At 44.9% G+C, this 25,509-nt stretch overlaps 1 protein-coding gene across 1 annotated transcript in view; it reads left to right on the top strand.

The window, feature by feature from the left end:
• Barx2 (BARX homeobox 2) overlaps positions 1-25,109 on the top strand; it is a 67,888-nt gene extending 42,779 nt beyond the window's left edge. Inside the window, exons 2-4 of the mRNA XM_057768333.1 lie at positions 11,179-11,482; positions 16,417-16,501; positions 24,153-25,109. Coding sequence (XP_057624316.1) covers positions 11,179-11,482; positions 16,417-16,501; positions 24,153-24,422 — 659 coding nt within the window. The 3' untranslated portion in view covers positions 24,423-25,109. The remainder of the gene's footprint in view (positions 1-11,178; positions 11,483-16,416; positions 16,502-24,152) is intronic.
• The last annotated feature ends 400 nt before the right edge of the window (positions 25,110-25,509 follow it).

Here is a 25,509-nt window from a genome sequence, read left to right as displayed (position 1 = left end):
TTCTAGCACAGCCTGATGTTTCGTGGATATCTGCAGAGCTGATAACATCGTAGGTCGAATGTGACAAGACTGAGCTTGCATGCATAGCGAACGGAGAGGGTGATGCAACCAGCCTCCCAGGGTTTCTCTAAGTTTCTGCTTCCTTCCCAGATGTGGTTTTTCCACATCTCCTTGATTCCTCCAGTGCACCTCCTGCCTCTTGTTTTGAACCTTTATGAATCTTCTTCAGGGTTTTTTGCTTCTTTGCTTTATAGCCACGTAGATGGCTATTCCATACTCCACACCATGGGCATTTCATGTGGGTTTTTAAATAAATTTCTTCTATGCTTCAAATTCATCTACACTTACCTCATTAAAAGCCAACACCTCCTTTTAATGAGGGAGTTAACAGCTAAGAAATTTTGTTGGCTTTTGAGTCGGCTTCTCGAAAAAGCTTCTCCTTTCTTCAGCCACGCAAAGCTGTGACCGGGAGTCCAGCCTATTTCATTTACTGTGCTGGCCTGGAAACCTAGTGTGTCTTAGAGTTAAAGGGCCATCCAGCACCTCCTTGTATATCCCCTCATGCAACACTTACAGCCGCTAAACTTCATGTCCAGTTCGTTTACCCTCAGCTCATGCGCCACAAAGTCATTTGAACAACCGTGTACTTGTTTTCCTGCGCTTCATGGACACTGACTTTGCTTTTGTCTGCTGGGTCCTGAAATTTACCTTTCCTTCCCTATTACCTTGACAAGGGCTGTGTCTTCAAATGCTCAAGGCTGGTCAATGAATTGGTTTTTGTGTGTGTTTGTATGTGTGTGAGTGTGTGTATGTATGTCTGTTTGTGTGTTTGTGGATGTGAGTGTGTGTATGTGTGTTTGTGTGTGTATGTATGTGTGTTTGTGTGTATATATATGTGTGTTTGTGGATGTGAGTGTGTGTATGTGTGTCTTGGGGATGAAATCCAGGGCTTCTTGCTTGCTAAGCAGGTGATTTGCCTTTGAGCTACTTTTCTACCTCTGTTATTTTTTTTTTCCTATAGATTAGCAAAGCCAACTGCTTCTGGACTCTGGTGGTTTTAGAAGACTTTCTGGCCAGCTTACACTGATGTCTTTGCTCTCTGGGTTGTGGTCAGTCCCAGCACATGGCTTCCAGGGCCTTTGAAGCCTTTCACTGGGTAGAGAAGCTACTTGACTCTGGGTTGCTGGTTTTTTGTGTTGCATTTGAATACACAGAGGGCAAGAGGATATGCCCATGGTTCCTTAATAGGTTTGCTTTTTCTTTTCTTACTTTTGATACTGAGGTTTGAACCCATGTGTACTAGGCAAGTGCTCAACCACTAAGCTATCTGCCTAACTCTGAAGCAGTTAACAGCTATCCGACTACACTTCCCAGGCTAGCCAGGCCTTGAGCCTGCAATCCCCTTACCTCAATCTCCTGACTAACTGGGATTACAGGCCTATACCACCAAGCCAAATTTAAGCCTGCTTTTTTCATAAGAAAAATCAACCACACCAGAATCTCTGTTCAGCGGACTGAGGCTTTTGCTGTGGCCACCACATAGGGGTTTTATACAAGAAAAATAAAGTGAAATGAGTCTGCTTAAAAAAAAAAAAGCGTTATTAATGAGAAAAAAAAGAAAGAAAGATCAACCTGCTGCCCACGGGGGCTTCCCATATCTAAATTCATTTAATTCTCACAGTTACATAAGGGTATTTGCTCTTGCTGGTATTTGTTTGACTTTATAGATGATGACATTAGAACTAAGGAATATTTGACCTCTATCTGCTCCAGATCACTCTGAGAATCAGAAGTAGAGGCCCCATCTCCCCAGTACCCTCCCCCGCAATTTACCAGCCAGTTGGGAGAAATGAGATCCTATTGGAATTATTCGATGTGAGTGGGTATGTGATTCCCCACCCCAACCCCCCAGGGAACTCAGCTGTTGCTTCCTGGTTGTCCCATCCGGTCTCAGGCTAACAGAGCACACCTCCCTCTTTGTCTTTGTGTGTGCTGCTTGGGATGCTCTGAAGCTTTCTACACATATATAGGTCACACATTCCTGGGACATAAATGAGTCAATCAGCAGCTTAGAGATTCTTATTCAATCTGACCTTTGACCCTTTCTGTGTCAGCCATAAATGTGGGTGTGGAGAGGCAGTTTGAGAACTGTATGTTGAAAAAATAAAAGAGAAGCCCAAAGGAGATTTGTGGAAGGTACTATTGTCTGGGCTATAGTTCAAATACAGCCATGGCTAAAGGTGAGATATGCTAGGAATTGGGAACCCTGGATGATGCCCATGCCTGACTTTGGCATGTATATGCATGTGAGCTCACATACAGTATGTGGAATCTGGGAGCACTGTCATCCTCCAGTAATCACAGAAACTGATTCTAGGTCACCCTGCCCCTATGGATATGAAACATAGGGATGGACATATCCCTTGTATAAAAAGGCATATTTTCTCTTTGATAATGTAAGCCTTTCCAGATGATTTTAATACCTGACATAGTGGAAACACTGTGGAAGTGGTTGTATACTTGTTTAGGGAATAATGGGAAAAAAAGTATACATGTTCAGTACAGACTTGATTTTTTAAAAAATATTTTCACCCTGTGTTTGTGTAAGCTCATGGATGTAGAGTTCATGAGTCCAGATTATGACTACTCTGTTTAGCTCATCTCCTCAAACTAGTTGGTCAACCACTAATATACTTAGGTTTTAAAATCAAAGGCAGAGTCTTAGAAAGGCCAAACATTCGGCAAGGGAAGTGTTTCTAGATACAACACACACACACACAGGAAAACACTGTTTAAGTTGGAGGAAAAAAACTATTAGAAAATGCATCGAGTGTGGTCATGTTTACACTCCTTTTGTCAACTGAAAGTGAATTTGTTGAAATGGGGTGTCCGGGCTGTGACAGTCATCACTCCCTCTGAGGCAGATAACTGCCTGAGTTTCACAAGTGCTTGTGAGTGATCCAGGCTAGCCTGGCGGCTGTCTTCCGTCAACATTCTTCCTGATAATTTCTAGGAATTATGCATTAATTTGTAAATTCCCCCCACTTTTAGGTAAAATGTAGGCACATTGACTAAACCATCTCAGCACTTTGATCGGACTATGAAATGCTGATGCAACTGGCTTATGAAACTGAAGCTCTGAGCAGAGTTATTTTGATGAAAATCGGGTCGTGCAAGAAAAGACAGGAACAGCTGACTCGCTCGTACTTCGCCTCCCTTTTCTGTGTATGGATTTACCCTTCAAGAGACTCAGGGCTTTGATGCACACACACTACCCACCAGCTCTTCTCCCAGTAATGCTAGTCTCTTCTAAACCTTAGAGATGCACACCAAGGACCTATGACCCTGAGTTCACTGCGGCTCTATTTGTCATGGTAGTGGTCCTCCATCTGTGTGTGTCCCTTGCCTCAGAAGTGCTCTCTGGGGGTAGCTGGATGTAATTTTTGTCACTGAATTTGAATTAGAATATTCAGTTAAGATTCTTGACTATAGATTTGGGTGATTCTGATGTTCCTTAAAGTTTTGTGCCCCACCAGGAGACAGAGAGAGAGAGAGAGAGAGAGAGAGAGAGAGAGAGAGAGAGAGAGAGAGAGAGAGATTTTAAAGGTTTCCTTAAATTAACATATGAGGTGAACATAATTTTACAGGAGTATTAATAGTATTTGCTTCTTCACTTGTGTGTGTGTGTGTGTTGTTTCTTAAAAGAGACCAACAAGTTGATGGTAAAGTTTAATTAAACAAGTAGTGAATGACAACAGTCAAGAGATTTATGAACAGAATAAAGGAGAACTTGTTCTATCTGATAACAAAATATGCTAAGACACATTTTAAAGTTAAAGTGAATTTGTTGTTGTTTGAGACAGGCTCTCTCTGCCTTAGGACTTGTTATGTATACCGTGCTAGTCTTGAACTCATAGAGATCCACCTACTTCTGCTGTCGGAGTGCCAGGAGTATGCCACCATGTCTGGTAATAGTCAAAGTGAAATTACTCAGTAGAACAGACTTCAGAATCAGACTGGCATATACAAAATATTAACCAACCATCTCTAGGGCCTTAAGTGGTACACTGTATGTGTAGAATTACATTAATAAACAATAGAAGTCTGTTTTGTGTTTGGCATGGAGCCAGACATAGTGATACATACAAAGCAGGGGGCCCTTGGGTTCATAGCTAGCCTGGGCTACATAGCAAGAGACCTTTTGTTGAAAAGAAAGCCTTGGGTAGGAAGATCTTATAAACTTTCCATGGATGTTCTATAGTACATAGAACATTAGCTAATGCCCTTTCTAGAATTATCTCTTGTAGCTTCCACTTTCATCTAAGTTGCACATTCCCAACACCCTCTAAAATGTGTTCCCCACTCTTGTCCCCCCTTAGCCTTCCCTTCTCTCCTCCCCTATCTTGTATTCTCTGTGTGACTCCTGTGTAGAGGACACCTTGGGAAGGGCAGTTCCTTCCCCAGTCTGGTAGCTTTTCTAGGAAGCAAGAGTCCCAGGATTCTGGCTATGGGAATTCCCTTGCAAGCTCCCGGAATTGTAATGAACAAAAATTCCCAGCTTCTTTTTTGGGGGGTCATTTGCTAAACCTTAAACCTGGCATTTTAAACTGTTGAACAGCCCAGCATTATGCCTGTTAGAATTGTTCCAAAGGAACTGATCCCTCACAGCTCTGCATTTCTGAGTTCGCACACATCACTAGATTTGGTACACATGTGTTTGCATGCACACAGCAGCGCGTCTGCATTTATCTCAGAGACTTGGTGTCACAAACAGTGAGGGGTGTCTTCTACCTTAGAGGTTCCTGAATTGATTTGAATTTCTTTTAAAATAGTGTGTGTTCATTTGTGATTAAAAACAAAATGGTTAAGATACTCCTAACAGTCAGGTACAGTGGTGTCCACACATAATCCCAACACATGGAAGATGGAGGCAGAGGGTGATGGCTATCTCCAGCTACATAGAGACTTTAAGGATTGATTTCATGGGATATATGAGACTCTCCCTCGAAAAACAAGAGCAATAGCAACAACAACCAAATAAGCAAAAATTTCTATTTTTGAATTTGAGCTTAGCCTTTAGTAGCCAAAACAAAACTTCTTAAAAGATAGGCATGTTAGTTAGTGACAGAATGCTTGCCTAGCTCATGTGAGGCTCCAGCCTCAATCCCCAGAACCCGTGGGCAGGGGGCAGACCCTATATACACATCCATGGCATCTTAATACAAATGTATGGAAATGAAAGTTGCCTAAAACAAAACAAACAAAAACCAAAACAAAACAAAAACCTGAGCTGTTTTCCATTTCTTTAAGTTTGTGTTCTGTAAAATTTCATTACTATATGGATATGAGTTCTGATGAAAAGAAACTGTCATAGTTACTGTTGTATTCAAACATAAAGCCATCTCATCACCGTCAGCTCCTTTGCGCTGTGTTCCCTCTGTAGTGAGCACCACCCTGTTCCCACTTCTGGCAGTGCCCTCTTCAGTCACAGCCATGCAGTGTCCAGAGCATCAGGGATGGAAGCAGGCAGCATTTAGTGCTTTACTTAGAACCCTGTGCTCTGTGCATCTGAAGTGATCTCTTTTATTTCTGAGCAGTATAGAGTAGTCATTGTGAATTCTGGTTTATTTACCCCACTCTAGCTAAGGGGCACTTGGCATGTGTCCAGTGTTGGGCAATTGCTAATACGCTGTTGTAAGCATTGGCTTGTAGGTTTTGGGTGCTCTTCTCACTTGGATCAACACCTCGGAGCTTGCTCTGTTGGCGCATACAGAGTCTGTGTGTTTGACTTAGGAAGAAACTGAAGATTCAGCAGTGCATCAGAGTCCAGTTGCTCCTTTCCTTGTCAGCCCTTGATTCTAGCAGTTTATAAAAAGTTGTGAACATTTCTAGCCCTGTATGGTAAAATTTCAGGTTATAGTTTGCATTTTCATAGTGACTAATCATCCTAATCACCTTCGATGGTATGTTTTTACATAAAACTTCAAATCTGTGTCTTTAAAAAGTATACTTAAAATATGTATGGCGAGTTGTCGCTGTCTAGCCCAGGCTGGCCTCGAATTTGCAAACTTCTTGACTTGGCCTCCCTGGTTTTGGGATTACAGAGATTATGAGGGATTACACCACACTTTGCCTAATTTTGGTCATTTTATTTATCATTTTTAAATTGAAATCTTCCATATACTCTATATACAAGTCATTTATCAGTTGTGATACATATCCCCCTCCCTCCCCCATCAATCCGTGGCGTGCCTTTTCCTTTCCTTAATAGTATCTTTTGTATGGCAAAAGTTAGAGCACAAAGTAGGGAGTGTCACTGTGAAATGTTCACACAGGTGTGATTATACTTTGTTCTCAGGTATCCCCTTCCTCCATCACACTCTCCCAACCCCTGGACTCCCCACTTCCTGGTCCTCTTTCTCTCCCCACACAGTCTCCACTTCTGTGTCAACGTATTCTGCTACTCGTCTCAAAATCCCTTGAGATCTCTTTTGCCTCTTTCTATTCGTCTTCCTCTCCCATCTTGCACCACACACACGCATGTGCACACGTGTACACACACACACACACACGGAATTTAAATCTAGATTCCACATATGAAAAAGCATGCTGTATATGAAAGATTTAATTTTGACACACATCAACTTTTTTTTTCTGTTTTAAAATGCATTGTATTTTTGGTGCCACTACTAAGAATTCTCAGCCTACTCCAAAGCCATGAGACTTTTCTGTGTGTTTGGGATCTATGGTCTATTTTGAGTAAACTTTTATGTAATTCAGAGCATGGGTTTTCCCCTGCTCCAAAGCTGTTGTCCTTTTCACTGTAGACAAATCCTTTATTTTTTCACACTTAGTGAAATTTATTCTAAAGGACAGAAAATAATCCAGCCTAGAGCTCAAGCATCTTCCAGCATGAAGAAAAAGTTCTGTAGACGCTTGATGTGATGAAGAGTCCCCTTGCCTAAGAGGACACCCAGTTGGCTTTCCAATAGTGTCCCAAACCAAACATAGTTTATACTTCAGTTCTCGTTGCCCAGCTTCTTAGAAGCTCAAGAAAGACTGAAAATATATCACACTTTAGAATGAGAATGGAAATTAAGGCTCATTTAACTGAATTCTGCCTTTTTTAAACTTACAAAAATAACACAAGTATGTGGCGGAGTGTACACACAGCAGAAGTATCTTCTGGGTACTGGGACACCACGGGGGCTGGTTTCTATTTTTTCCCCATTTCCTAGCTGTCTGGGACTGGCATCTCTCCCTCCTCATGACCTCAGACGTTGGGCTCAGTCCTTGGCTCTCTTATTTTCTTCTTCTACTCACTCTCTGGTGATCTCACTCAGGTCGTGGCTGAAAATGCCACATACACTTCATGAGTCAAAGCTCCTCCTGCCTCCTGCTTCCCCGAACTCCAGACTGCTTTGCCCAACTGCCTCCTCAACACATCAGACATGGCCAGCAGCTACTTGTCGACCACAGGAGTCTTGGCTTCCCCACCCACCCTCTTTGCCTCGGCTTTCCCGTTGAGGTGAAGTTCAGTGCTGTCCCTCCATTTGCTAAGACAAAAGAGCCTGGATGTCACCTGAAACTGTCCACCAGACCTTTTCATACTATCAGTGAAGTATACCCAGTATTGGATTATACCATGGTCACTAATGTTGCCTCTAGGGCGGTGGTTCTCAACCTTCCTAATGCTGTGACCCTTTAATACGGTTCCTTACGTTGTGGTGACCCCCCAACCATATGATTATTTTCATTGTCACTTTATAACTGTAAATCTGCTACTGTTATGTATCGTAATGTAAATAAATATCTTATATGCAGGATATCTGATATGTGACCCCTGTGAAGGGGTCATGACCCATAGGCTGAGAACTGCTGCCCCGGGACCTGGGATTTAGCCTCTACTCCTCAATGGGTTGTAGCTTCCTTACTGACTGTGAAGCCTGCTCTCTGCAGTAGCCATAAAGCATTAATGACGAGGCCAGATCATGTCCTTGCCCAGTCAGAGTTTCATGGACAGCTTGTCATCATTCTTGGTCACATCTCCATGTGGCCTGATCCCTGTTCTTCTCACTTCTGCCCATTTAGTAGTCTTTGAGTCAAAGCTTGTTCCTGAACAGGTTTGCACATGCTGGTTCTGTGCCGTGGTGCTCAACCCTGTGTCTTCTCCAGACTCCAGCACCCTGAGATGCCCTTATCCTCCGAGAGGCCGCCACTCCTCAGAGGCCTTCCCTGACTCCTTCCCTACCTGGCTGCCTGTCTTCTCTCTTTGTAGAGTTCACCACTGCCTGTGGGTCTTTTGCTTGCTTTCTGCTTACCTCCTCTACCAAGATGTAAACACCATGAAGGTGGAACTTGGATTGATTCATAGCTGTAACCCCGGCTTTTGGACAGGTGTGGCCCATAGTCCATGCTCAGAGTATTCTGGGAGGATCTCATACTCGGTGAGATCAATACCAGTCAATTCCTTCCTGTTCTATTTTACTTCCTCCTTTCCCATGGAGGTTGCTATTGTTATTCATGAGGGAAATTGCTTTTCGGTTTTCAAAAACAATGCATTTGTAACAGTGGTCACACAGCTTTTCTGATCACACAAATTTTACACTATATCTTTCTCACTTAATAATGCATTTGGATAATTAGTTTATCCATCCCTCTATGTATTTATCAGATTATACAGATGGCCCACACTACAAACAGAACCAAGTTCATTGTCCTGTCAATAGGTCTGTGGATTGTGTCCCCTTTCCACTACTAGTGGAGGTGTTGGCACTCACAACTTGGACAGGAGAACTCATATGGAGTTTTCTTTTTTAAAAAAATATTTTATTTATTTATTATGTGTACAATATTCTGTCTGTGTGTCTGCCTGCAGGCCAGAAGAGGGCATCAGATCGCATTTCAGATGGTTGTGAGCCACCATGTGGTTGCTGGGAATTGAACTCAGGACCTTTGGAAGAGCAGGCAGTGCTCTTAGCCACTGAGCCATCTCTCCAGCCCTCATATGGAGTTTTCTGTTAGTGACTTGGTAGATATTGATGATGGGACTGTAAAATGCTTTTTCCTCTTTTGTATTCCCAGCAACAGTATATTGGTACCTGCTATTCCACGTCTTTGCCAACACAACATATAATGCCACTTTATCGAAAAAAAAAAAAAGGTCAACTCCTTTACAAATGAGATCAGTAATAAAAACCTAGACTTGAAAGTATATATTTTCCATTTCCTAGCTGGTAAACTCTTGAATCCCTAAATCTGAAACTTGCTTCACAAAGAAGGAATAAAGTATGAAAGAAAGTATAGAAAGTGATTTGAGATGAGAAACATTTGTCTTTGCAGAAGCTTCCAGACACTTTTTTTATGTAGAGTTGTTTCTGGTGTGTGCTGAGACATCAAATATCTGCTTCCAGGATCTTGGTTTTCTTTCCATAAAGTACTATTTCTAGATGATTTTTTTCTTAAATTAACATTTATTATTTTCATATATCAGTGTGTGAGTGTGTGCAAGTGAGGCCAGAGGCCTAGGATCCCCTGGAACTAGAGTGACAGACAGGTGTGTTCTGCCTGTCAAAGGTGCTGGGAACCAAACTCAGGCCCTCAGGAAGAACAAAAGTGTTCTTACCCACTGAGCCACTGTTCCAGCCCTGATTTTTACTTTTTTTCTTAAAACGAATCCACAACACAAAACCTCAAGTGTTGGAGTTGGCTTTAGGGTTCGTAAAAGTTGTTGCACTGGGTGATTTATTGTTACTTAACAGCCTTGCGGTTTCTGCCGGGCTTCGCTAGAGCATACTCAAAGAACAAGAACAGTTATCTGTTTTAATGACTCGGCCTGGCGTCCAGAACACAGGCACAGGAATGAATACAAAGAGCCATGCCAAGCCAGAGGAGAGCCGGTTCACAGCAGCACCCGGGGGCTTCTGTGATGTAGCTGGTTTCAGCCCAGGACTAGTGTGAATGTTGGTTGACTCTCACTTGCTCTGCCCCTGTGGCTGCCGGCAGGGATGCACTGAGGTTCAAAGGGCAAACCCCAGTCTTCTCTGTTTCCATCAGTTGTCGAATGTGGCATGAGAGATTCTTGGGTGGCATCAGTATGTCAGAACTGAAGAACTCTCTGAAGTTAGCTACTCCGATTCTCTAGATGATGAAACAGGTCAGGGAGACAAACTGAGATTCATAGGCGATAGTCCAGACGCTTTAGAACTCGTCCTATTAAACGGGGAGAGTAAAGCGGGCACTGTCATGTGTGCTTTATAGACTTAGATTGCTAGCTGCAAAAAAGCACTTTTGCTTTGAAATCCCTAAGAAGCAGTGTCAAACCAGTACACATGTCTCTAAACCCTTGCACCCACCACCTGCCTGTGGCAGACATTGTTAACCCCAGAAAGTTCCGGTCTGGGACCCCTCCTTCTACAGTGCTGCTGCTAACTAGTCCTAATGGAGCCAAGTTTTTATGTGAGTTGAGTATCTGTTGGTTCCCCCTTGTAAACGCGTGATTCATGACCTGATGCTAAGAGCCCTGGACCTGAAGCCAGAAGACTGTGGTTTGACTTCTCGATCTGCTTTTCCTGGTTATGTTGTCTTAGGCAAGCCACTTAACTGTTCTAGACCAGTTTGCCCTGACATGAGGGCGTTGAGCAGGGTAATCATTAAGCATCCCCCTGCTCTGATGTCGTTATGAGTCAAGGCACAGAGATTTTGACTCTGTGATTTTATAAGCTGATCATGACCATAGAAGTTTTTGGTTTGTTTGTTTAGGAAATTTGCTTATTATAGGTCTGTTACTGGAATTTAGAAGTACATGTTTCTAGCCTCTTGGCTACTGCTTTTTATTTGCACGTTTCCATTGATCTATATCCCTGAAACCAGAATTTAGGTGTTCACAGTGGGAAAGGGAGTTATTTAAATGAAAGGACTTACAAGAACCTTTCTTGGCTAAGTGGGGCACAAATGGCCTCCCTCACCAAGCTGGAGCAAGGCTTCATATAGTTGGCCCACCCTGCAGTTCAGGGCCTTGAGTTGCTTTTCTCTTCATTTTGCTTGCTCTGCTGGAACCTTCTGATGATCTAGAGGCCCTACATTCATGCAGGTCTTAGCAAGGAGTTCTCTTGGGATCCCTCGTCTCGGGTCTCTCCTCTGCTCTGCCCCGTGGTGACATGATTCTTTGTTTTCCAGGCTCTCCTTCCTTAAGGGCGTATCCCCTCCTCTCTGTGATCACCCGACAACCCACAGTCATCTCCCATCTGGTTCCCACCGGCCCAGGAATCACCCCAGTGTTATCGCGCCATGCAGTCGCCACCGAGGCTGCCACCACCGAGCCCCCTGGTGGTGAGGCATTAGCCAGCAGCGAGTCCGAGACAGAACAACCCACACAGCGGCAGAAGAAACCACGCAGGAGTCGCACCATCTTCACGGAGCTGCAGCTCATGGGCCTGGAGAAGAAATTTCAGAAACAGAAATACCTGTCTACTCCGGACAGGTGAGGGCGTAAGGAAGGCACTCTCTGTAGGTACCAGCCTGGAGAAGCGGTTTGCCCTTTGTGGGGTGTGGATTCGCGAAGGGCACTTTCCATTCTGGCTTCCACTCTTGGTCCAGACTCTATTCCTTTGCTCAAGTCATGTCAACTTCGGGTTAGAAGAGGTGGCCATCTAAATCTAGTGCTCAGAACCTGAATGCAATCTCTTCTCTGTCTCTTCTATGCATTAGACAAACCTCTTCAGTGTAACAATCAGGGGAAAGCTCGGCAAATAGTTGCCCAGGCTCTCTGCCAGGAAGCTATCTGGGGGTTTAAAGCCTCCAGCCTCTAGCATCTTGTGCAGGGGGTCTAGACCTGGCCACGGGGCTGTGACTTCAGTCCTTCCTCACCATCTTGACACCTAGGGGACTCAGCTTGCTGGCCTGGCTTTGGCTGGGAGAGGCCAGGATTGGTCCAGGTGAGGAGGTTTCTGACTCCGTAGTGTGTCCTAGCAGGACTGAAAGCAGAGATCGCTGTGGAGCGGGAGCGAAGTCTCCTCTTGAGACCCCTTTGCAGTTCATGTGGGGGTGATTGTAACCCTTGCTTTCCTCACCCTCTGTCTTTAGTATCTCAAGTACAAAATACGCTGAGAGGCATCTCTGGCCTTTCTGCCTTATCTCATCCTGAGATGGTTAAGCTCAGGGATAGACTATTTATTGGGGGACTTTTCCAGGCCTTTTTAAAAATCATTTTTTCCTTTGCTAACTACTTCGTGTCTATTCAGTTGACCCCAGTCCTGTGAGAGAACGGGGGAGGGGTGAATGTAAATGAACGCCTGAAGTTATTTAGGACTTGTTTAGGAAACAAAATGGAAGTGCACATCCCCCCTTCCGGCAGAATGTCTGCTGGTTCCCCAATCAGCTGCTTGCTGAGGATCTCTTGGGTTCTGGCAAAGTGGGGTGGCAGGGCTCCAGGAAGCGGTACATGGAGCCCTGCTTTGAAGGACTCCACGGGGGAAGAATAACTGCAATTGCTCTAGCATAGCTAGCTGGTACCAGTGGCTGATGCTGCCATAGAAACCCAAAGCTATTGCTAAGTGTGGCAGGGAAACCTTTAAGAAGAGCTTTGGTTCCAGGAGAGACAAAGCATCCTACATAGGAGGGGATGCCCTTAAAAGGCTTAGACTCTTGTCTCCCTGGGCACGTTGTAGGAACTATAAGCATGGGTGTGAATAGGGTAAGAAAGACCTCAGGTGCCTGGCTGAAGAGCAAGGTTTTGTAGTTGAGGCAGTCACTGCTCCATAAGAGCCAGATTTACGGTTTAGGATCATAGCTTTGGTAGCACCACGGCTGGTAATTGGTGGGGCAGAGAAGCCAGCTCTGAAAGAATCTAGGGATAGCTGCTGGATGTCATACTGGGAATAGAAAGGATAGGGGGATGCTTGAAAATGGAATGGACAGTACTGAGCCTGGATGAGGGAGAAGGGTGGAAGCTGAGTACCCTGTGGTTCCTGAATGAGGCGGGACACTAAGAAACAAGGATGCTATTCACAGAAGCTGAAAGGCCAGGGCAGGCTGGGATTACTGGGGAAAGTGACCTTTGCCTTGAGCATTCACACTGCGAGTTGGTCAGTCAGGTCTGTGGATTGGAGAATTAATCCATGTGCTCCCCAGGTAGCAAGTTACTAACTTCATGTGTAAGCAGGTAGAGCGGCCATCATTATTAGATGTAGGGTTGAGTATCTAAGAGCCTTCAGAAAGGATGGAAGAAAAGTTAGATTTATTGCTCAGAAGTCAGAGAACTTTAAAACATTTAGAAATGTTAGTTCTTAATAAATCTGTTGGGGCTTCCTGATACTTGCCCCGGCATCTCTCAGGTGACCCACACAGAAGTGATTCACTTGCCTAGGGAGGAGGATACCATCTGGCTGACATTGAGGCTGACGCCTCAACCCGCCCTCCCTCCCTCTCCGATGTTCCCTGCCTCCCTACGTGACCGGAGCCATGAGCACTCCCTCCTCCCACAGCTCCTGCCCTCCTCCTTCGTGTTTGTTTCCACAGTTTCCTAGGTGACCCATTTGAGTGAATATGCAGGGAAGTGAGAATTTGTAGCGGTGGCAGGTAACGAGAGAAAGCTGATGACAGCGAGATGTTTCCGCAGCCAGTGTGAGTCAGGGATGCATTTTTCCCAAGTGAGCTAACAGCATTTGCTAATGCTGGGGCAGAACTATGAACCTTCCACTGACGAGTGCACCTGATGGCCTCAGGTGAACCAGGCTCAGGAGAACCCTGCAGGAGCCCGAGAGGACTAGAACTGTGGCATCCCCCTGGGTTGCTGTTCATAGGAATGACTGCTTAGGGCATAGCACTTCATTAATGGGAAGAGCTAAGTGCTGTTGGCACTGGGAACTTAGTGCTTTTGTCAGTTGTCAAACACTCAGCTGCCAGTAGCCCCTCTGTAGGGATGACCAGGTAGGTATGTGTGGATGTAGTTTTAAGACAGGCTCAGCATTCCTTTGAGGGCAGGTTCAATTTTTAAAATTATTATTAGAGGCTTAATTAATATACCCTATTCAGAGGTCCTGGGAGTCATGCCTGTGAACACCAAGAGTTGGCTGATAGCAGGGTCAGAGTTCCTGCCAATGCTAGATCTCCTCAGGTAGGGAAAGCTGCAGCTGAGGCAGCACACCTGGACTGCCTGTGGCTTAGGTTTTTGAGCCTGTGCAGGCTTGCAAGAAATAGCAGCCCGAGGTCTGCAAGTGGCAATTCTCAGAAACCTGGGAACCTTCGAGCAGCAGTGGTCACTGCTCAGGCTGATGTACAAGTCTGAACTGCTTCGCTGAGCAGGGTTGGTGCTCCAGGGAGCTTGCAGGCTGGTGGCTCATGTTCTCTCAGATCTCACATCTCTCCGCATGGTGCCCGGGGAACCACATAGGTCCCTGGCTGCAGCCTTGAGAACTAAGGGTAGGAACCTGACTAATTGTCCCTTCCTCCATGTGCTCCCTGGGAATGCTGGCTGCGCCCTCAGGTGGTGGCATTTCTGTGTCCCCTTCGCAATTCTGCTTTGTAGAGAAGTGTTGTGAGGTGAACCCTCAGAGAAGGTGGTCCCCACAGAAGGTGATCCTCACAGGAGGTGACCCTCACAGAAGGTGGTCCTCACCCAGAAGGTGCCCCTCACACAGAAGGTGGCCCTCACAGAAGGTGGGCCTCACACAGAAGGTAGTCCTCACACAGAAGGTGGGCCTCACACAGAAGGTGCTCCTCACACAGAAGGTGCCCCTCACACAGAAGGTGACCCTCACAGAAGGTGGTCCTCACACAGAAGGTGGGCCTCACACAGAAGGTGCCCCTCACACAGAAGGTGCCCCTCACACAGAAGGTGGCCTTCACATAGAAGGTGGCCCTCACAGAAGGTGGCCCTCATAGAAGGTGGCCCTCACAGAAGGTGGTCCTCACACAGAAGGTGGGCCTCACACAGAAGGTGGCCTTCACATAGAAGGTGGTCCTCACAGAAGGTGGCCTCCACAGAAGGTGGCCCTCACACAGAAGGTGGCCTTCACATAGAAGGTGGTCCTCACAGAAGGTGGCCCTCACACAGAAGGTGGTCCTCATACAGAAGATGGCCCTCACATAGAACATGGCCCTCACAGAAGGTGGCCAGCACAGAAGGTGGCATACAAGTCAGCCAGGGGTGGATTTCGCTCTCACTCCAGGATCCAGAAGTCAGTAAAAACAGAGCCAGAAGACTGTTTATTTCAGGCTTTTGGGGACACATGGTCTGCACAGCATCGATCAAGTCTTCTGATGGAGCACAGAGGTAGCCATGAGCAATATGAAAGTAAACAAACTTATCTGTGTTCTGATAAACTTTATTTAAAAGAAAGTCAAGTATCAGGAAGAGTTTGGTTTTGTTGAGAAATTCTAATCTCTCTCTAAGCTTTAAATCTTTTACCTGTAAAATGGGAATAACCACACCCACTTCAGAATAATAAGTTGATAGCACTGGGCAGGGGCTTAGTGTGTGTCTGGGATGCTGTCGTGCTCTGGGAACAGTTGCTGTGCTGTTGGGATTACCTCCCACTGCACACTCTATGGCAATGACTTTGCTGTTGGGGCCTTTCCAAAGGCCACAGAGAGAAGCAGGGACACGATGAGCGTAGAAGGCAGGAGGGACTCTGGGTTTGATGCTTGGACTCTTTATGGCGTTCTGTTCCAATCGTTGTAACAATTTAGGACAGCTCTAGTAAGTTCCTGGGGCTAAAGAGATGGCTCAGGCGATGAGCCACTTGCTTCACAGGTGTGAGGACAAGTCCAGAGTCCCAGAACCCACATCAAAGTCAGACAGATGCAACTGTTCCCTATAATTCCAGAATTTAGTAGGAAGAAACAGGGGGTGCTCAGGGCAATGGGAGAACTCTGGGTTCAGCAAGGTACACTGTCTCAATAAAGCAAGGAGTGTGATGGAAGAGGAAGCCTGACATCGCCTTCAGGTGTCCACACATCACACCCAAACATGCACACGTTTAACCATATACTCATGGCAATGCAAAAATATCTCTGAACCCTGCTTCTGGATTTAGCAGTGTTGTAGTAGGTACTTCTGTGAACATATAGTGAAAGACTTGATCTTGAGCTGGGAGGCTGAAGTAATGTGTTCTCTGAAGAGAGCTAACAACATGGTCCATTGGGGGACTGCTGAATATGAGGGGTCATGGGAGCTGGGGGGCTTGTCAGAGATGGATCTGGATTGATGCATGGAATTCCCACAGAAGTATAGCTTTATTTTTTATTGCCCGTGTTTGGGGATCAGAATCCATGGTTTACAGAGGATCAGGGTGAAGACTGAAGGCTCAGATGTCTGAGATTCAGAAGCCAGTGTCTGGGGCTAGCCAGTATGACCCCTCCTCTCTTGTTCCCTCTTCTCTCCCTCATGCTTCCTTTGTGTCTCGTGCCTTCTAGGTTGGACTTGGCCCAGTCTCTGGGACTCACTCAGCTGCAAGTGAAGACTTGGTATCAGAACCGCAGGATGAAATGGAAGAAGATGGTAAGAGAGGACAGGGAGTCGAGCCCCAAGCCCATCCTTATGGGAAGAACCCCACCCTGTGCTGTGGGGGGCAGGGAGGACTGGTGGCAGTTTGGTTGTTAAGACAGGAAGGTCTTCCACCGTGTTGGCTGGGAGGGAGACTGAGCTTGACCTCATCCCTTAACCAGAGAGAGATTCTTTTTTTCAGTTTTCCTAGAAATCAAAGAAGAAAGCCTACAAGCTTCTCAGCTGCTCTTCTGAATCCCAGCTGCTGGTGCTTCCAAAGAACTCTGTCCCCTCCTAGAAGTAGCGACAGTCATAAAAAAGACATGTGTTTCTGTACCTAGGCCCCTAAATGCAGGAATCTTTTTTTTTTCTTTTTCTTTCTTTTTTCTTTTTTTTTTCTTTTTTTTTTTTTTTTTTTTTTGGATTTTCGAGACAGGGTTTCTCCATAGCTTTTGGTTCCTGTCCTGGAACTAGCTCTTGTAAACCAGGATGGCCTCGAACTCACAGAGATCCGCCTGCCTCTGCCTCCTGAGTGCTGGGATTAAAGGCACGTGCCACCACCGCCAGGTCATGTAGGAATCTTTAAAACTGGTCATAGTCACCTGGGTAGCAAGATAAATCCTTCTCTCTCTGGGGATTCTGATTTCAGAGACCCATGCCAGGGCTGGGGCCAGGCCAGGTTATAGCAAAGCATGCTCCCTTCAACCAGTTCCCACCTTCCAGTGACCTATGAGTTTATGAACCCACCATGAGGCCAGAACCCCCACACTATGCTCACTACCTTGAAGTCCCACCTCTGAACACTTTGTCTTCGACATCGTGCTGTGAACACACGTGACACCCAAACGTTGCTGCTCCTCTGCTAGCCATGCTGGCCCAGTCACCATGGGAAAGACAGTAAATAAACTGTAAGCCCCGCTCCCAAGGGAATTTGTTATGAAGCTGGAGGAAGAAGGCCCAGGAAGCAGCAAGGAGGCCAGAATGACCCAGGGCCGGTTATTTCGTTTGAGTTGATGAGCCCCCAAAGAGTTCCGAAGAAGCCAGCTGCAGACGGAAGTTGAAAGTGCAGGAACATGAAATTCAGATAAACAGAATCATTCGAAAAATTCCATAAGGCTCTACACGCATGAAACTTCCAGTGGAAACTGGGGTGTGTGGGGGGGATTGTTGTTCTATGAAGGAACCAAGTTTGGGAGTGAGAGGCACTGGGCTGCATTCCCGTGCATGCCCCTCCCTGCCCATTTGGGGCACGTCCCTTTGGTTCTTTTCCTTTTAAGCTCCACCACCTACCTCTTTCTTCATCAATCTTCATCATGGAAATCAATGTCTCCTGAGTAGCAGAGTATTGTTTAAATTGGTTATCAGCAATCTTCTCGTGAGTCATTTGAATAACGAACTGACAACCAATCCTCTGGGCCAGCACCGCCCAGTCCCCCGTGGGACAACGCGTGTGCCTTGGGCTCTGACGTCACTTGTTTTTCATCAGCCACTGTACTGCTGGCACAGTGCTGGGGTAGTTGATGGTGATTTTCAACCCTACACATCAAAGTGGAAGTAACTTTACAGATTTAACCTCAGAGAGCGTTCTAGGCAAACCAAACTCCGGGTCCCTTCAGGAGAGAAGAGAACCGAGCTTGTAGTTCATGTTAGCAATAACATGGACCAATTAATTTATAACCAATAATAGAGACAAAGTGACAAGCTGAATCTGTCTCGTGAAACCTTAAGAACGTTCTGTGACCCTTTGTGTTTCCATACGGCGGCTGTGAGTGTGAGTCAGGAAGCTCCAATGGACCGTGAGAGGAGAAAAAGGTGAAGGGGCAGGAAAGATGGGGTGAAGAGTACAAGGGGAAGCAGAGGATGTGAAGAATAGGGGGAAGGCCATCACAAACAAATAATTGGAAATACTTCGTGAAATCTAATGCTTTGAATGCTAGTTAAAATATTAATCAAAACACATAAAATAGAAAAAAAAATATTAAAAAGTCAAGTCACGACCACAGACCTGAAAACTAAGTTACACAAAGTAACCAGGGCACCAGAGAGGAAGGGATGACAGGCTTCAGAAGCAGGAGAGGGAGAGAAGGGAGGGCTTTGTGGGAGAGACGCCATCAAGCTGTTTTCAGTGGCTGAATGGATGTGTGTCCAGTGATGGTTGGGGATGGACTGCAGGCAGAAGACCTAAGCTTGGGGTGCTTAGAACCTTCAAAATGGCGGGAGCTACAAAGGCTTGGCATTCCATTGTGAGTGTTGAGTTCTGACTCCCTCCGAACAGCAAGGCATTGTTGAGCTCTAGATTGCTTCACAGATTTTCCGGCTAAAAACTCTTTCAAGGCTATCTCTTCAGGTACTGAGGAGGGAAGAGAAAGATAATTGGGTAATAAAGATGTCTCAAGGCTAGTAACCTAATTGGAACTGGAAAAAGATTAGTATTTGATTCTCAGACTCACTCCTGAGGCTGCCAAGGACAAAGCTGCCAAGAGCAAGATAGGATCTCTGACGAGTTTTGACTGGTCAGCATCTGTAACCTATAGCGGGTTGAGTAAATTCAATCTTGCACATGAGATGGGGTGCTTATCCTATATTCCATTTCTGTGGCGCCTCATAATTTGTATCTGCCTGGAAACATCTTATTATTCAGTGGTCTTTCTTCTGAAAGAGGATCCAATCCCACGCCAGAATGTGGGTGGACTATTCTGTCATGCTTTTTTAAATTTATTTTTAATTTAAAAAAAATTATTTTTGGTCTAGCTTTTGCATTGTCTCGAGAGCGTCAACAGTTCAGTGAGACTGTTACCGGTTGTTACCTGTATGAGCCTGGACAGGTTCTTGTGTGCCTCCTTGGTAAAAACCTCACATCTACTTCAGAGTGGTGCTAAAACTGAGGTGACATCTATAAAATACATAGCACAGTGCTTGCCAAACAAGATACAGACAAGGGATATTAGCTGCCATTATTATTGCTTGTTATCTGCAAAATCCATGTTTCCAGATAACCTGAATCTTTGGAGACCACCATCAGTAAAGTCAAAGGCTTCCAGGGCCCCTCGAGTTGCTCTTTTGGTTGAGAGAGTCCTGGGTTGTTGGTCCCCGGTCAGAGTTTGGCACTGGGACACAGTTTGAGGCCTTGGGTCTTCAGACTGGGGCAATAGTAATGCGAGGAGTAATGCCCTGGGAGAGACTGGCGTAGGAGAACCCAGACATTTTATCCTGGCATCACTGAATCTGTGGTCCCCACTGTGCTGGAGGGAGGAAGCGGGAGAGAAGCAAGACTCTGAGTTCATAAGCCTGGCATCTGTTGGGTAAATGCAGATGAACAGAAAACAAAACATATTGGTATGTGCTTTGTGTTCATTGCACATTAAGCAGAATCAATTGCTGGTCAGCCTGTTAGATTTGAGTGATTAGGGGTCTTAGGTTCAAGGCCAGCTCTGTCTGTGGCTCACTTTGACCCTGAAAGCCCTTTCTGTCAATTCTTTCTTGATTGGAAGAGGAAGGAAGGCAGATCCACCCTTCTACACTGCCTCCTGTTCTGTTGTCCGAGGTGACTGCCTGAACCCCATCTAGGTACCTCACGAAGAAAGCAATAGACCCATCCTGACAGTCTCAGCTTCAGGACAGTCACATGCCCCAATTTAGAGTTCAGAGGAGGACTGCCGACAGACACAGTTAGTGAAGTACCTTGTTCTAGGTGTTTTCGTGAGAGACAGAGAAGTGTGTGACCTCGTGTCCAATGGATTGCCTAGCCCGTCTGGACTAAGGAACAGACTGTCTCTAGGAGTCAGTGAGGAAGCCCCCAGAGAGGGCTGCAGGGTGCATGCCAGTCCACAGTTCTGGCGCAGGGTGGGTGCGGGATAATTGCATGTCTCAGGTGTGCTGGGAGGCAGGGGCCAGAGGTCGATGTGGAAAGTAGCCAGGAGGGTAGTTGTCTTCTAATTACTGCTTGCACTGGAATGTTCTATTCCATGTAGAAAATGGTTTGATTGTTTTGACTGTTTTTCCATGCTGTCGGAAAGCAGCCAGGTGGGGTAAATCCAAGCTGTGTGGGTGGTGTCCTCTAATTGCCGGGCTTTCCTTTGCCAATTAGGTGGCTTCCTTAGACCCGCCCTTTTCTAACTTGATTACTCCATGGGGCAACTGCTTTTTGTATAACCCCTTTCATACCCGGTGGAGCTGCTTTCAACATGTAGGTTCCGTCCTGGCACAGCCAGGCACTTTCAAAAGCACTGATGACATCAAAATCAGATACTGACTTACCCAAAAAGGAATACAGGGGTGTCGTGTCTCCAGATGTGAATTCTGTTAAGGTCTACACCTTGCTGAAGGTTACTTCGTGTCTCCATGGGAGCTATATAATCGGGTTCAAATAAGCCAAGAAGAATTGCAGCTGGAAAGAGGTGTTTGTTGAGAATACATATTGTCCTGGCCTTTGTACATGAAAACTAACTCAAAACAGATCACAGATCTACATAAGAGCTAAAACAGTAAAAGCCTTAGAAGAAAACCTAAGTAAATATTTTTTGCCTTAGGATCGAACAAGGCTTTCTGATATAAGACACAAAAGCAGAGTCAACACAGAAAAACTAAGCTGGATTTTATGAAAATGAAAACTTTTGAACTGTGAAGGATCTGTCACAAAGTGAGAACAATAGAGAGAGAGGAAGAAGTGAAAAAAAAAGAGCCCTTAGCACGGGAACAAATTTTTCAAATGTTTTATCTGATAAGGGACACATATCTAAATTTTTTTTTTTTAAAAAAGCATCCCTTGCAATGTATTCTAAGGAGAAAATTTGACAGACCTACTTCCAAAACATATGTACAAATGGTTTTCCCATTCCACATGGTCAATCCTGAGATGGTATACACACAAGAAGTAAACCAACTGAGAAAGCTGTACTTATATACTTAAGAGAAAATGTATATCAACAATTAAAAGAAAAGAAGCCCATAAATTTGTGGGAGACCAATGTGGGGAGGGATACATGAGAATGGTTGGAGGAAAGGAATGGGGAATGATGCAATTATATTTTAAAATTTATTTTGAAAAGATATACAAATAGCCAATAAGCCCACAAAAAGCTGCTCAGCCTTGTTCACATCAGGGAAATGCAAATCAAATGAGATCCCACTTTACACTAGCGAGGATGGCTATAATCAGGAAGGCGTAATGACAGACATTGGTGAGGAGGTAGAGACTTGAAATCCACACACATTGCTTGTTGGAATGCACAATGGTGCAGCTACTTTAGAAAAAGTCCCTAGAATGTTAATCATAGAGTTGCCATATGATGTAGCAATTACATGTCTGGGTATAGACCTGAAAGAGATCAAAGCAAAAACTTGCAGGGATATTTGTTCACCCATGTTAATAACAGCATTATTCACAGAGCCCAAAGGTAGTAGTAACCAAACTTTGATACAGACATAAAGTGAATATTATTTTCACTACAACATGTTATGATTCTGTTTATACGAACTGTCCAGAACGGATTCATTTGTAAGGAACACGAAGACTACTGATTGCCAAGGCACAAGGCAAAGATGTTGTGGGGAGTGGAGATTTGGTGCTAATGGGTATAAGGTTGAGGATGAGAGAAATGCTCTAAAATTGCCTTGCAACAATAGATGTCCAAGTTGGCAATTATACTAAACATTGTTGAATTGGGTAGTTTAAATACATGAAGCATGCTTGCAAATTATGTCTTAAAGCTGTTTTAATAAGAACTTAAAGTTTGGCGAGTTGCTGTACTCATTCTTGAGGTTTAGCCTAAGAAGGTCCTCTTCTGTCCTTAAAAAAAGAGACAGTGTTGTTAAATACCCAGTGACTACATAGAAAGATCCCGGCAGCTGAAGTGTCAGGAGAGATTTAGAAGGTCCTCTTTTGTCCTTGAAGAAAGAGACAGGGTCAATAAATACCCAGTGACTACACAGAAAGGTCCTGGCAGCTGAAGTGTCAGGAGAGATTTGCCCCTAAGGTGCTTCTGTGCAAATGGAGAAGACAGTGATTAATTAGAGATGTTCTATAGTTTGATCTAGAATGGCCCCAAAGGCCCATGTGTAGAGGGCTCCATCTTTAGCCTATAATGCTGTTGGGAGTGAAGGAATGATGGAAGATATATATATATATATATATATGTGTGTGTGTGTGTGTGTGTGTGTGTGTGTATGTATATATATATGTATATATACATATATATCTTTAAGAATATACATATATATGTGTATGTATGTATTGTATGTTTTGTTCATATCTACCTCCCATCTCCTAAGTTCTATTTGTATTTTAAGATAGGATCTTACGTAGCTCAGCTCGCCTTGAACTTGTTATATAATCAGAGATGATCCACTTGCCTCTACCTCCCAAATTCTGGGATCACAGGTGTATGTCACTATGCTGAGCTTTTTTTTTTTTTATCATCTTTCTTCAACTTTCTGAAGTGTATATTGACAAAGATCTGTCCATAATAGCTGTCAAAGGCCTGCTGCGTGCTGGGAGCCAGTGGGAGGGGCCGGCAAATATGCATGCAGAGGTGGTGCTTTTATGAAAGTTCTCATAGGGCACATGGGAAGAGCATGTGATTGACTCAGGAGAGCAGGGCAGGTAGGCTTCCAAAAGATGTAATCCAGGGAGAGGCTGCCATTCAGCCACCTTCCTGGTGTCTCATGCACACAATGGGTTCTTCCCAGTCACCCTGTGGTAGAAGGTACTCTGAACCCCATTTTACAGACAAGGAAACCGAGACTGAGGTTCCTAAAAGAGTTTCCCAAAGACAAAGCTGGGAAGTGGCTGGAATTTAGTGGTTTCATTTCTTTCTATGGTAGCCAACTATCTCTTTCCACAAGACAGGAGGATATATTTTTAACATCTTTTCTTCTAATAACAGAAATTCTAATGAATGATCCTTGGTAGAAATTTAGAAAATAGCATAATATAAAGAAATGAAATGTTGTTCATGATCTTGATCCTGCAAACAAGGCAGCATATAGCTGTCTATTCTCAAAATTGAACGATGCTGTATTATGGCTTGTTTTTAATAAAAATATATTTATAATGTTTCTCAAGCCTCTCCTCTCCTCTATAATAATTGTTTTGGTTATCGGAAACCTCTCTTTGGAATTGACTGTAATTATCTCATATTTAGGGTACCCACTCTAACTTTTGCTGTTATAATCAATGTTGGGTTGACTGTATTTTTCAGATCAACCTTTTTATAGACATGGGTGAGCGTTGAGAATTTATCCAGAGGAATTTCTTTTTTAGAGGGGTTCATGTTTTAAAGCTTTTAGCTTGAATCGTCAGATTGTCCAGGCTCCATCTTCACACAAAATGAGTTTATTCTCTTGCTCTACAGATCTATCACTTCGATAGTTATCACATTACCATTTGAAGTTTAATTGCTTTCCTCACCAAATAAGGTGACTTTTTTCTGTGTCTATGATTGGGGTATTAAATGCCAAAGTATATAATGCGGTCTAAACGTCTACTGAACATGAAAGAAGCCGACTTCAGGGGATGGTCTTAAAATACATGTGGTCAAACCCTATGGCTTTGCTATTGGCGGGAGAGACCGTACAATGCTGTGTGAGGATGAACCAGGACCAGGAAGGTGCAGGCTGAAGGGATTTCTTAGATTCAGTAATTTCTCTCTCCCTTTATCCCACATAGGTTCTTAAAGGTGGACAAGAAGCACCCACAAAACCTAAGGGGCGTCCCAAGAAGAACTCTATTCCCACATCAGAGGAGATTGAGGCTGAAGAGAAGATGAACAGCCAGGCCCAGAGCCAAGAGCACCTGGAGTCCTTGCAGGGACACAAGGAGCCCTGTGATACCCAGGAGCCCAAAGCATGCCATGTCCCCCTAGAGGTAGCAGAAGCGCCGCCTCACCAGCCCCAGGAGTTGCCAGAAGCTTCTTCTGAACCCCCACCATTAAGCTAAGCTGAAGTTCTTTGGGGGAAGGGGGATACTGGGGAAAAGGGAAGAGAGAGAAGGCAAGGAGACTCAGGATAGAAGACTGCTAAAGCCTAGTCCCGTGGGTGAAGGAGCGCCATTTGGCCACCTCCTCCCAGTGGCATTTTCATCTTGAGCATTTGATGAAGACTTGTTTTCCTTGGGTCTTGCCCTTCTTGCAAGGCTGTGTTAGCCACAGATACCCCTGAGCAAGGGGCTAGCACCTTGGAGCTGTTTGCCCAGGCTGGGGCGAAGGCTGTGGGGTTGAGTACAGCAGCCTGTCAGTATGACAAGCTGGGCTGGCCTGCAGAGAGGGCTGCTCTTCTCCCTCCCCGCTTCCCTCTGGGTAGCCGGTCAGCGGCGCAGAGAGAGGTAGGTGGGAGCGCTTGGGAAGCCCGGCCAGGCTCCTTGCTAACTCAGCGCTTATTTCTGTAGTTTTAAGAGAATGGAATGTTTTGGGGTTCTTTTTGGAGGGTGGGGTAGGGAAGACTGTTGAAGGCAGGCAAAGAAAGAAAAGAAAAAGAAAAAAAAAGGAGTTGGAGGGAGTTGCAAGTTACTAGGGGCATCTCTGAGTCCTGCTTGCCTGTTTGGAGACACGTGTGCCTTTGTACCTTTATAAGATGGTCAGGTGATAAAACCCTTACGAGCCTTGGTTTTCCTGCCTCATTAAGTTGCCATCCCTGAAGCTGCAAATGCAGATACGTTAAGATAACTTTTATTTTTTAATTAAAAATTACATCTTTCAAGAGGATTGTCTTGTTTTCTTTTCTTTCTTTATTATTTTGAGAAGTGTCCTATGAAAAGAGGGTAGCCAGGTACCCTGGACCTGCCTTTCCCCATCTACAAAGCAAAAGGTTAGACCAGACCACTAACGCCAAAGCACAGGAGCCACAGAAGTGATGCTGTGGTCACGAGGCGAGGAAGCTGATCAGCTAGGCTGCCCCCACGAAGCAGCCCCATGCAGCAGCTGTGGATCCGGGATTTCAACTTTCAAAAGTTGTTGTGGCCTTTAAAAGTATATCTATTTTATTTGCATGTATGTGTGAATGGCTACATACATGCTTATATCTCTCTC

The sequence above is a fragment of the Chionomys nivalis genome, chromosome 4 (genome assembly GCF_950005125.1).
Source record: "Chionomys nivalis chromosome 4, mChiNiv1.1, whole genome shotgun sequence".
NCBI classification, from domain to species: Eukaryota; Metazoa; Chordata; class Mammalia; order Rodentia; family Cricetidae; genus Chionomys; species Chionomys nivalis.
This window is presented reverse-complemented; position numbering and strand designations above follow the sequence as displayed.